This window comes from Pelodiscus sinensis, chromosome 9 (genome assembly GCF_052426305.1).
Source record: "Pelodiscus sinensis isolate ZL-2025 chromosome 9, ASM5242630v1, whole genome shotgun sequence".
Classification (NCBI taxonomy): domain Eukaryota; kingdom Metazoa; phylum Chordata; order Testudines; family Trionychidae; genus Pelodiscus; species Pelodiscus sinensis.
In genome coordinates this window covers 18,674,449-18,686,912 of record NC_143060.1, presented here as the reverse complement: position 1 = coordinate 18,686,912, position 12,464 = coordinate 18,674,449, and the positions used below count along the sequence as shown (strand labels likewise).

Sequence of the window (12,464 nt, the reverse complement as noted above, 5' to 3'; positions counted from 1 at the left end):
CTGCAAGAATACAGAGAGCTACATAAATTTTTTAATTGCTTCTCATTGTGGTAGTTGTACACTATATTGGCAGATATTGCTCTTTACTACTGACTGGCATGGTTACAAATAAAACAATTTACATTTTACACTAAATTGTTACAAAACTGATAGAGACTGGGAATGTAAATGGTTAACAGGAGAAGCTTACAGGTTTCAGTTAACTGGTAGGGGCTGGAGCAGTTCCCTGCATGCCCCAGACAGTGGCCTGTTCCTGTCCTAGGGGACCCACTCCCACCCCTGCTGCAGGTTACACGCTGGATTCCAGGGAGCTGGCTGCAGAGTCCGCAAAGTTGCCTCCCCAGCCTCGCTCCCAGCTCTGCAGTTTAAAACTTTATACTAGAGAGCCCACAACGTGTGTAACCATTAGGATTTTTAGCAGTTAGACGGTTAAATTACAAACGAATTTTTACATCCCTAATAAAGACTAGTAAGTTATATTTCTGCAAGACTGTGATACCTATTTATTGTGTTTTCTCTAACACTGCCCAAATATTGCATGCAGTTCTCAGTTAATCAAAGTTAGATATTGGAAGTCTGCCTTAAGTAAAGCATTCTAACAGTAATACTAAAAGTGGTAATGAAACATCCTAAGAGTAGTTTTGTAGTATGTTCAGCAGAAGGATTATTCAGCTGTGAAAGTCACTCTCTCAAAGAGAAGTGAGTAGGCATATTTTTCCCACACTCATCCAAAACTGTTTGCTAGAAGCCAATAGAGTGGATTGATTTCCAACTTATTCTGGATAATTTATCAATTTTGAAACTATTTCCTACAGAGAAAGCTAACAAGCTATTTATCTACACTAAGAAAGCAATTTCTATTTATGTTCTGACACTTCTGGACAAATCATACGTTACTACTCAATGCACTGAGTATGACCTTCCAATACACAATCCAGTATCCAGAAAAGCAGTATGATGTGATCAAGCCAAGCTGGCAGCTTGTACATCTTCAAAATACATTTAAACCACATTATTATTTGGAAATTCTTATTAATGACAAGCAGAAGCATGGTCTGGTAGATAAATCAGTGGACTAAGAGCCCAGAGATGAAGGTTCTGTTCTTGGCTCACTGGCCACTCTGGGTACATCTACACAGCAGGGCTAAAGTCAAATTAAGCTATGTAATTTCAGCTCCATCAATTGCATAGCTTAAGTCAAAATAGCTTACCTAGATTTCTGGTCTGCCTACAAAGCAGGAAGTTGAAGGGAGAACACTCTTCCTTTGAATTCCCTTACTCCTTGTGAAATGAGAGTTCCAATGAGTCAGAGTAAGAAATCTTCCAGCTCTACATAATTTCGAAATAAACTCTTGTAGTGTAGACCTGCACTATGTTATTTCGGAATAGCATGAGTTATTCTAAAATAATGCTGCTGTGTAGACATACCCCAGCGAGCATAGAAAAGTCATTTCACCTCTCTTTGCTTCTGTTTCCCCTCTCATCTCATTAAACTGTAAGAGTTTCAGGACAGGGACTGTATTTTATTATGCACTTGCACAGGGCATAGCAGGACGGGACAACAATCCTACCCTAAGACAAATAAAGTTAGCTCGTTTACCAACTTTCATCTGAGGCCCTCAAAAGGGCACTATAAAATGAAAAGAGTTTTAGATATAGAATTTTTTCCCCTTTTGTTTGAGATTATCAAAAGGACCTAACGTTTATTTTAAAACTCAGAACCACTAGCAATCTGTGATTATAAAGTTCCCTCTAGAAACATAACTAAACATAACTTAATTAAAGAACCCTGTTAAAATTAAACACTGAAATTAGTTTCATAATTGCTTTAACCCAGTGTTAGGTTTTAATTTTTTATTTACTAGTGTTTGTATAAGCTTCTTATACGAATCTAAGCAGTTCTGCTAAGCACACTATTTGATATTTTGATAAAAGTTTGATTGATTTCAGCATGTTAGCTCTTTGAAGTTGGTATGTTAACTGAACGTTACTCAATAATATCAGACAAGGAAACTGAAATAATTCCAGTTCTTCTGTTTTTAAACTAACAGTTACACAACAGCTTTGGGGGGCCATAATAAAATTGCATACTATGTTATAAACTATCTGACTTATGTTTTCAATCTAATTAAATTTCATCAATTTAAGAATGTGCTGAATTTCCCAATTGGCACTCACAACACATAAGCTTAAAGGAGTATTTCTTCCTTCATTTCCAATATTTCGGAAGGATTTGCAGCAAAACTTTAAGTAGGTGTTACCATAGTATTCATTATTCTGGTGAACTCAAAATCCCAGAACTCTGCTGGAAGCAACCAATATGGGGGTATGAAAATGTTCCTTCCTCCCCAATTATGGTGTCGTTTTGTGAAATTGTGTTTTAGATTCTCTAATGTTTAACTTGGCAGAACCCCACACCACTAAGAACTACACTCTAGAGACCAGCTATATGTTTTAGTGGCTTGAGCCTGCAAGTGCTTTGAACCCTTGTCTCCCAATGAAATCAACAAGAATAGGTCCCAGATGGGTTCCGTAACTGATAAAGTATAATTTGAAAAAACCTGAAGGTTCATGTAAGGGCTGGACATCACAGAATCCAAAAGGAGAAGTTTTAAGATGCTGTACCAAATACCTCTTTTAGCAGGAATACCAGGGACATATTGGCTTGTCTACAGGTTGCTTATAAATGCAATTCTTTAGGATATTTCCCTGAATTTACTCCTTTTTTTAAAATGTGAGTTGTTGGAAGAGGGAAGAAAATATTAATGTAAAAGTCAGATTTTTCAAGAGTCCGAAAGATGCATTAACTATAACCAGGAGACAGTAAACCATAGGTAACAAAAAGAAACAGTAACTACACTTTCAGACTTGACAAGCCCTTGAAAGCTACCAATCTGTGGAGCTGATTTGATTAAAAATAATAATAAAATAACCTGTTGAGAGGAACAGCATAGAAGACACACATAAAAAGAATACAACAATGGAAAATCCTGATCTAAGAAGCTGTTATGTTTAGCTGCTAGAAGCTAAGTAAATGACCTATAAAGTAATTAAAAATATACAACAGTACTGAAATGGCAACTACCAAGTATGGCTAGAGAACACACTGAAAATTCCAGGTTAAAGAAGCAGATTTATGTAGTTTATAGTTCAAAACAAAGTTATACCCCATTATACTATAGCATACATTTCTTACACCAATTCATTTATTTATTATATTATTATTATTATTATTATTATTATTATTATTATTAGAGAGCCCAGGTGTAATGTTTAAGGATTATGGTACTGCCTAGCTGTCTATAGTGGCATGATCTTTTAATTGTGGAGGATTTCTGGTATACAACAAGATAAAGACAAGTTAAATGAAGTACATAATAATTTAAAATCCACTGCCAAGTATTTAACCTTTGGTCATTTTTGTTGATTAGAAGTCTATAAAGAAGAACAAAATTTTGACAAACATATAACTGTAAAATTGCAGTTAGCTAGAACAGCTCTAAATAATTAGTGTAGGATTTATATGAGAAAAAACAGTACTAGCTCTTTATCCATACTACCTCAAGAGGGAAATCCTTTATGCTGACATCTACAAAAGATTGGCAGTAATGAGGATCCATGTAAATCAAACTGTCATCTACAAGGACAAAACAGAAGACAAGTAATTCAAAAACACCTTATTATTACACTGCTTACAATCCAATTTCTATGCAGAACAGCTGAAAAAAAAAGCCAGCAAGTAACTGCTTGCCAGACTGATATTCATTGACTGAAGCATCGGTTTTTGCAGGACAGATTAACTTTTGCATAATCAAATATGCTTGTATAAGCAGAATTTTTATAAAGTGATGAGACTGTCATTTAATTTTTGGTGATAAAATTACTTTTACAAACACACAATTATATTCTAGAGTTTGTATATGAAAAATGCATTGTGCTACTTCAACCTGACAGGAAGAACATATTGCTTGTCATTTGAGCATCAACTAGCATGACTTAAACTGGTAAAAAGTAAATATGTAAATAAGACCTGCCAGATAGTAGCAGCAAAGGCTTCTAAAGTTTGGTGAAACATAAATTATGCCTTGTTTATGCAACAAAGGAAATTAAATGTACATTTAACAGAATCCAATTACTATATGGGGCAAATGACAAATGACTGTACTTTGCTAGATATGATGAATTAATAAGGTACTCATTTTGCTATTTTAATCATTCAGCTGCCCAGTGATCCTATATTAACTTTCTAGCTTTAAAAGGAAAACACTAAAGAGACATCTCTTATTAAAACACTAACCTTGAAATCCAGTAAAGTAATATGACTGCTTAGGTTTCCCACCAATAATACCAACACAGTACTCAAGACTCAAAATTCCCTGCCAACAAAATATTAAATAATTCAGATTTAAAGTCTAACAGAAGGAGGTGAGGAATTAAAGTAACATGGTGTAACTTTATTCATCTAATTTTTTCTGATCACCATTTAGAGAAAGATCAAGGTGAATGACATATTGAAGTGTCACAGTGTCGCCAACTTTTGCTATTTTATTCCAAGTCTCACGAATTGATGCTCTTCTGAAAGCTCCAATTCCTGGAGTCATGCAATTATACGAGAACCTCTTGTTCTTGTAGTTGTGGAGAAAAAACTAGGAAATGTAAACCTTAAGTGCTCAAAGATCAAAAGACAAATAAGGCTTATACTTGAAAAATGATTTTTAAAAATAACTGTAAAAATTTTCTGGGGCACTTTTTGAATGCTTGTGGTTGGCATAACTGACCACATGCTGGCAGTCAATCATGAAGGGAAGATCCCAGTTTGTTCTGAGGTGTTCGCAGTTTAAAAGACAGGCAGGGCAGTTTAGAAGAGAACAATAAATGTAACATAACAAAAGTTGAAGTCACTGTAGGCATCAAGTTTAACATATTTTATAGTTTTCTATATGTATATTGTTTTCAGCCTTTCGCTGAGACCCTCCCTCCTGTTTGTTGGTAAAAGCCCCACTCAGAGAGATTAATATCACAAGTAAAGGCTGCAGCTGCCTCTAAGACCAATACTCCTAAAAGACAAGAGGAGGTAAGAAAGGTGCACTAGTGAGTGCTCTGTCTTTATCTCCAATCCCACTCTGATCTACTCTGTGAAGAGAAACATGCTATGTATACCTAAGAAGGGAAACAGGAAGGAGTCAGGCAGAACTATATCTCATCCCTCAGGCAGGAACCTATAGAAGCCTAGAGTGATAGAGGAAGAAACATTTCCCCGAGAAGAGCAGACACTGTAGAAGAAAAGAGTTTTATAAGAACTCTGATGTCCATCATAAGCCAAGACGAGGATTAGTCTCTTCCTCCTCCAAAAGACTATCTATCTAAGCTAAAATGTCAGGGTCACTCATGCCCCAATTTCTAGGGTATAGCCACTAAAGATAAGACCTTTACATATCATCAATTATATTGTGACATTTCTCTCTCAACAAGAAGTTTGGCTTTAAGAAGAGAATATTAACACAATTTCTACTTTTGAGCTATCACATTACTAAACCAAGATACAAACAATGTGAAAACCAAATTCTGAATGGTTTAAATAGGCAAGGAGAAAATACCACTTATTTCAAATATTAACAATAGCTAAAATGCATTACAAATCATGCTTATGCATATAAAACTGTTTTCTTCTCTTTATCTAAGTCCATCTTCACTCAACTTATTCCAGTTCAGGAAAACAGAACCAGAACTACTTAGGTAATACAAAGGTCTGATCTCTCTATGAGAATCAGGTACTTTTCTTCTATTAAAAAAAGGAACAACTATCATCTACAAATTGCCAAATCTCTTGTAAACACTTATTTACCTAATTCAGTTCTGAAGTCTGCATTTCATTTATTTAAATCTACACCAAAGATACAGTCACTGTCAACGAATTACAAAGAGAAGATGATTGATGCATGCAATTGAAACCCCTTTTATCCTAGCTCCAGTGAGATATCTGCAAATGACAGCATGTTTCCCAGTAAAACAATGGTCAACACCAATACGGAAGCCCACATTAAAGAAGAGGGACCTCAGAATCAGAAACCCTTATGAAAAAAGCAACGAAAGTGGTCTGTGTGTCAGTCTACAAATAAAGGCATTATGATTCTATATTCAGACGTTCAAAAGCTCTTTAGCAGAAGTGTTGTAATAGGAGTAGGATTATTAGATCAGGTCTGCAACCATGCACATGTTTTATAGTACCTACACTAACTAGCAAAGAGCAAAGGCTCTTCTAAAATCACCTGTCTAGATCCACAAGGAAAGGAATCAAGACAGAATAGATACTTCATAATTCATTCCTTAAATAAACAAGACTTCACAGTTCTCTCGACTATAAACATGTTTCATAACTGTTTCTGAAATTTAGTAATAAAATGAAACAGATAGTTAAGAGAAAGAAAAAACAGGTAAAGTAATTAAAGTGCCAATCTCTCAGATTTTCTTAATGCTACTGAGCAGCTTCTTAAAGTGTCCAGTCATATACATTTAGACAAGATTAAAGGATGATTCTTTGTGATTAACAATAGGATAGTAAAAAGAAAGGAACAGAATTAAGTAATTCTGCTGGTTAAACTACCAAAATGTGCTCAGGGGACATGAGAATTACGGTTCAAATTCTTAGAGACTATTTTTAAGTATTGAGTTAACTAAAAAAGCTGAACATCTGTTGATGAAAAGTTAGATGGAAAAAAACACCCCACCCCTACACTAAATTGTTTGCTCCTAGCTCTGTGCTGAAATTTGATATACTGGTATGTTTTAGCGATGTAAGCAACTAGTCAACTACTTAATAAGCATTTGCTTATTGGGTAGTTGAGTAGGAACTGGACTAGACCCTTCCCCCCCTACCCTTGCTGCCTTTATTAGACAGATGCAGCAAGGGGGAGGGGCGAACACGAGACAGTGCTGGGGGGAGATGGCTTAAAAGCTAGTGCCACCTACCCAGCACCATCTCTGCAGGGGGGGCAGAGGAGGCAGGGGGAAACAGTTCTGCTCACGCTAGTTCCACTGCTGCTCCTCTTCAAGCCACCTGTGACTCTTGTACATTTCAAAGGAAGAGGCACAGAGGGGAACTCGTGCCAGCAGGGACTGCTTTGCTCCCCCCCAATGGCGTGGGTTCCTGCTGCCTCTCTCCCTTTGAAATATACAAGAGCCACAGGCGGCTCTTGTACATTTCAAAGGGAGAGGTGCAGTGGGATAGCGAGTGCTCCCCTTATTGACTAATCAAGTAGTCGATGGAAATTCCATCGATTACACAATTAGCTGATTAATTGAAATTTAACATCCCTACTATGTTTTTCATTTTTAATCATCACTTTCTCACATACAGAGAGACATGCAAACCTCCAGGTAATGAAATAATGGACACAAACTGCCAATTGGGTACATGATTATAAACCTTCAATCTGGAAAAAAAAAAAAAAAAAAAGGTAGAAGAAATAAGCTGTAAAAGTGCACCTGGTAGTCTTCAATATTTGCTATGTAAGTATAAAAAACGAGAAGAAAATAAACAGCTTGATTTATATTTGTTAAGTGATGGTTAATATGAAAGTTCATTTAAGGCACCACAAATGAAAATACCATACATATACTAAATTATTGTTTGTAATTTGAATAATCATGTTAGAAAACTACTTATGCTATATTTTTCCACTGCTAGATCACAGGACATCGTGCTCTACAATTATGTGTGATTTTGTAATACTGACATTTAAAATCTGTCAAGTCAAACTTTATAAATTACAACAGTAAAATCATCCTCACATATTTAATAGCTAGAAGATTACCATGAAGAATATTTTTATACCTTAGTGTTTGAAAAAAAAAAAAAAAAAAAAAGAACTCTAATTTCATACCTTTACAAACTCCAAGTAGTCCATGTTGGTTCTCTCTCCACCGAGTCTTACAGGCACTAATATCATTACAGCTTTCGTGTCTGCTTTTTCAGAGCCCACAGAAGAGCACTGTCTATCAACAACATCCAAACTGTAAACTGAAAAGATAATGAATATACTTGAAGATCATTAAAGTACACATAATTTTTGAAGTAAAAATAAAAGGATTACCTTTTACAAAATGTACATGTAAGCAGAATAAACCAAAACTGGGTACATTTCTTTAAAAATAATGCTCTCATTAAACAGTCTTCCTGAAAAATCTGTATTAATAAAAACTAATTACATTTTCCTCGCCTCGAGTGGCATTTTCTAGAATGATATGTTACATTGCAGAGTTCAACAATTTGGATAAGTGGCCTTAGAGTGTAAATAACAGTTTTAGTAAGAAATTTTAAACTAACTTTCATATTAAAAAATAAATACAAAGTTTGTGATCAACAGAAAAATTTACACCCTTAAATTTAAAAAAACAACAACAAAGAACATCTAGCCCAGTAGTATCCTGTCTGCTGAACGTGGCCAATACCAGATGCCCCAGAGGGAGGGAACACAACAAGTAATCCTCACATGATCTCCTGTCAGCCATTTCCAGACAAACAGAGGCTAGGGACACCATTCCTACTCATCCTGGCTAATAGCCATTGATGGATCTAATCTCCTTGAATCTATCTAGCTCTTTTTTGAACCCTGATAAAGTCCTAGTTTTCACCACATCCTCTGGCAAGGAGTCCCACAGGTTGACTGTGTGCTGAGTGAAGAAAAACTTCCTTTAGTTTGTTTTAAATCTGTCGCCTATTAGTTTCATTTGGTGACCCCTAATTCCTATATTGTGGGAATAAGTAAATAACTTTTCCTTTTTTGCTTTTTCCACACCAGTAATGATTTTATAGACCTCTATCACACTCTTCCTTAATCTCCTCTTTTCTATGATGAAAAGTCACAGTGTTTTTAATCTCTCTTCATATAGGACCTGTTCCAAATCCCTAATAATTTTTGTTGCCCTTTTCTGAACCTTTTCCAATGCCAATGTGTCTTTTTTTGAGATAAGGTGACCACATCTGTATGCAGTATTCAAGATGTGGGCATACCATGGTTTTATATAGAGGCAATAAGATATTCTATGTCTTATTCTCTATCCCTTTTTAAATGATTCCTAACATTCTATTTGCTTTTTTGACTGAGCTGTATTCTGTGTGGATAAGAACATAAGAACGGCTGTACTGAGTCAGACCAAAGGTCCTTCTAGCCCAGTATCCTGTCTGCCGACAGTGGCCAGCACCAGGTGCCCCAGAGAGGGTGGACCGAAGACAATGATCAAGCGATTTGTCTCCTGCCATCCATCTCCAGCTACCGACAAACACAGGCCAGGGACACCATTTCTATCCCCTGGCTAATAGCTTTTTATGGACCTAACCTCCATGAAATTATCTAGCTTCTCTTTAAACTCTATTATAGTCCTAGCCTTTACAGCCTCCTCTGGCAAGGAGTTCCACAGGTTGACTACACGCTGTGTGAAGAAGAACTTTCTTTTATTAGTTTTAAACCTGCTACCCATTAATTTCATTTGGTGTCCTCTAGTTCTTCTATTTAGGGAACTAATAAATAACTTTTCTTTATCGGCCCTCTCCACACCACTCATGATTTTATAGACCTCTATCATATCCCCCCTCAGTCTCCTCTTTTCTAAACTGAAAAGTCCCAGTCGCCTTAACTTCTCCTCATATGGGACCCATTCCAAATCCCTAATCATTTTAGTTGCCCTTTTCTGAACCCTTTCCAAGGCCAAAATATCTTTTTTGAGGTGAGGAGACCACATCTGTACTCAGTATTCAAGATGTGGGTGTACATAGTTTTATACAGGGGCAGTAAGATATTCTGGGTCTTATTTTCTATCCCTTTCCTAATAATTCCTAGCATCCTATTTGCCTTTTTGACCGCCGCTGTACACTGCATGGAAGTTTTCAGAGAACTGTCCATGATAACTCCAAGATCTCTTTCCTGATTTGTTGTAGCCAAATTAGCCCCCATCATACTTTATGTATAGTTGGGGTTATTCTTCCCCGATGTGCATTACTTTACACTTATCCACATTAAATTTCATTTGCCATTTTGTTGCCCAATCACTCAGTTTGGTGAGATCTTCTTGGAGTCCCTCACAGTCTGCCTCTGACTTGACTATCCTAAACAGTTTTGTATCATCTGCAAACTTTTTCAGATGTTTCCAGAGAACTATCCACAATGACTCCCAAAATCTCTCTCGAGTAGGTGTAACTAAATTCATCCCAATCATTTTGTGTGTATAGTTGGGAGTATTTTTTCCAATATGCTTTACTTTACATTTATCAACATTAAATTTCATTTGCCATTTTGTTCCCAATCACTTAGTTTGGTGAGATCTTTTTGAAGCTCATCACAATCTGTTTTGGTCTTAACTATCTTGAGCAATTTGGTATCATCTGCAAATGTTGCCACTTCACTGTTTACCTCTTTTTCCAGATCATTTATAAATTGAATAGGATTGGTCCCAGGACAGACGTTTGAGGGACCCTATTAGTTACCTCTCTCCACGCTGAAAACCTAGCATTTATTCCTACCATTTGTTTCCTGTCTTTTAACCAGGTATCAATCTATGAAAGGACCTTCCCTCTTATCCCACGAGAACTTGCTTTAATTAAGAGCATTTGGTGAGGGATCTTGTCACCAAAGGCTTTCCGGAAATCTAAGTATACTATATCCACTGGATTCCCCTTGTCCACTTTTGTTGATGCCCCTCAAAGAACTCTAGTAGATTAATAGGACATGATTTCCCTTTACAGAAACCATGTTGACTTTTCCCCAATAAATTATGTTCATCGATGCGTCTGATAATTTTATGTTCAAACAATATAGTATTAGATTCTGAGTTAAACTAAAAAAACTAATACCATTGTTTTCCATCCTTCACTTAGCGAAGTACATAAAAGACAAAAATAAAGTCCAATAGTTAAGTCAAGACTACATTAGGGCTTTTTATAATTCTCTCACATTTAATATCCTAAGGTGTAAATTGTAACATGGTAAGGAAATTTGTTTACAATAAATAATTAAGTTGAATGTGTCCCTTTAAAACTAGCTTGATAATACAGCAGTATCTTTCCTTTCTATGATCTCCCAAGATCAGGTATATCACAAAAATGAATAATTTTGGCAACTAAACACAGCTTTCCATTAAAAGCCTAGATGTCAGTCACTAGTGTAAAGTTTTATTACATATTTAGTTTGTCTTGTCATCCTGCACATCCCCCCAGAACCGTAATCTAACCTGCCCTGTTAATTATAACAACCAAGTACTTAAAAGCATTTTGTTCTTCAGAGGTCTTATACATTGTGTTAACAGTAGAAAATAGGTAATCACAGTGTTTGTTTTATGAGATTGCTCACAACTTTAAGCTTGAAAACTGATCAGATTTATTACTAATCAAAAACTGTGCATTAACTTTCCCATGGACACAGTCCTGCAAGAAAAAGGGACCTTCTTGTTGCAAAGAGAATGCAGCTTAAAATATTTTTACAATGCATTAGGAGGCTGTGCCACCTGCCCGCTATGCTCGCCAAACCTCCTCTCTCTGGCCTCTTTCGCGGACAATGACTGTGACAGCATGATGGTGTCATTCTGTTGCCTGTCAGGAAAATCTTTTTTATACAGAGAGAGATATAATACATTGAACTACCGACAGTATTTTATTTTGGTTTGTGTCTTTGTTTAAGTCTCTAACACGTCCTGCACTCCACCAAAAGGAAAAAATGAAGATATGAAAGGAAGATGTAAACCACATTTTTTATTTTGAAGAGTAGGCCTAACCAAAAGACTCCTTAGAATCAACTAAAAAGTCATCTAAGTGAAATTATACATACCACACAGATTAGAATGAATAAAGCATCCACAAACAATTTTTTGACATCTGATTAGGATGATGGCACTCAAGCAATTTATTAAGCTTTCCATGTGTTATGTTTGCTTCATCAAAACAAAAGCCAAAGATGTGGTGCAGGAATCAATATCAGCTCTGAACTTATTATTACAATATTTAGGATTTCAAAATATATTTATAGCATTTAGTTTTTTCTTTGGAAAATGTAATGTTGTTGAGCATTAATTGAAAAGCATATGGAAAGTGCTTAGAAAGTTGACTAAAACCTACACAATAGCCACATCACTTACCTGTGCAGTCCTGAGCAACATAGAGAGTTATCCCTTGTAATTCAGGATCTCTTGATTCCTCAACAGCTTTTCTAAATGCAAATAAAAGATTATTTGATTGAGTATTTCATATCAAGAAATCAAAAGTAAATTGAATTTATTCTCTTGATTTTTAGAAATGCTATTAATTTGAATTTAAAAGCAACTGATTTCAAAACACGCCCGTTTCTGACAGATTGCCTTTTAAACAGGAACCCCTTAAATAAAAATAAATTGAAATTTATTTTATTGTTTTTTCCCCATTCATCCCTATAGAATGTTTTTAAAAGCCATTCCAACAAAGCAGAAATGGACAGGCT

At 35.8% G+C, this 12,464-nt stretch overlaps 1 protein-coding gene across 3 annotated transcripts in view; it reads right to left on the bottom strand.

The window, feature by feature from the left end:
- ATG4C (autophagy related 4C cysteine peptidase) overlaps positions 1 to 12,464 on the bottom strand; it is a 53,670-nt gene that overhangs the window by 22,557 nt on the left and 18,649 nt on the right. For all 3 annotated transcript variants that reach the window (XM_075936146.2, XM_089780453.1, XM_006126757.5), the window contains exons 6-9: positions 12,127 to 12,197; positions 7,884 to 8,020; positions 4,298 to 4,376; positions 3,561 to 3,637 (exon numbers count right to left, since the gene is read on the bottom strand). In XM_075936146.2, the coding sequence (XP_075792261.2) occupies positions 3,561 to 3,637; positions 4,298 to 4,376; positions 7,884 to 8,020; positions 12,127 to 12,197 (364 nt within the window). The remainder of the gene's footprint in view (positions 1 to 3,560; positions 3,638 to 4,297; positions 4,377 to 7,883; positions 8,021 to 12,126; positions 12,198 to 12,464) is intronic.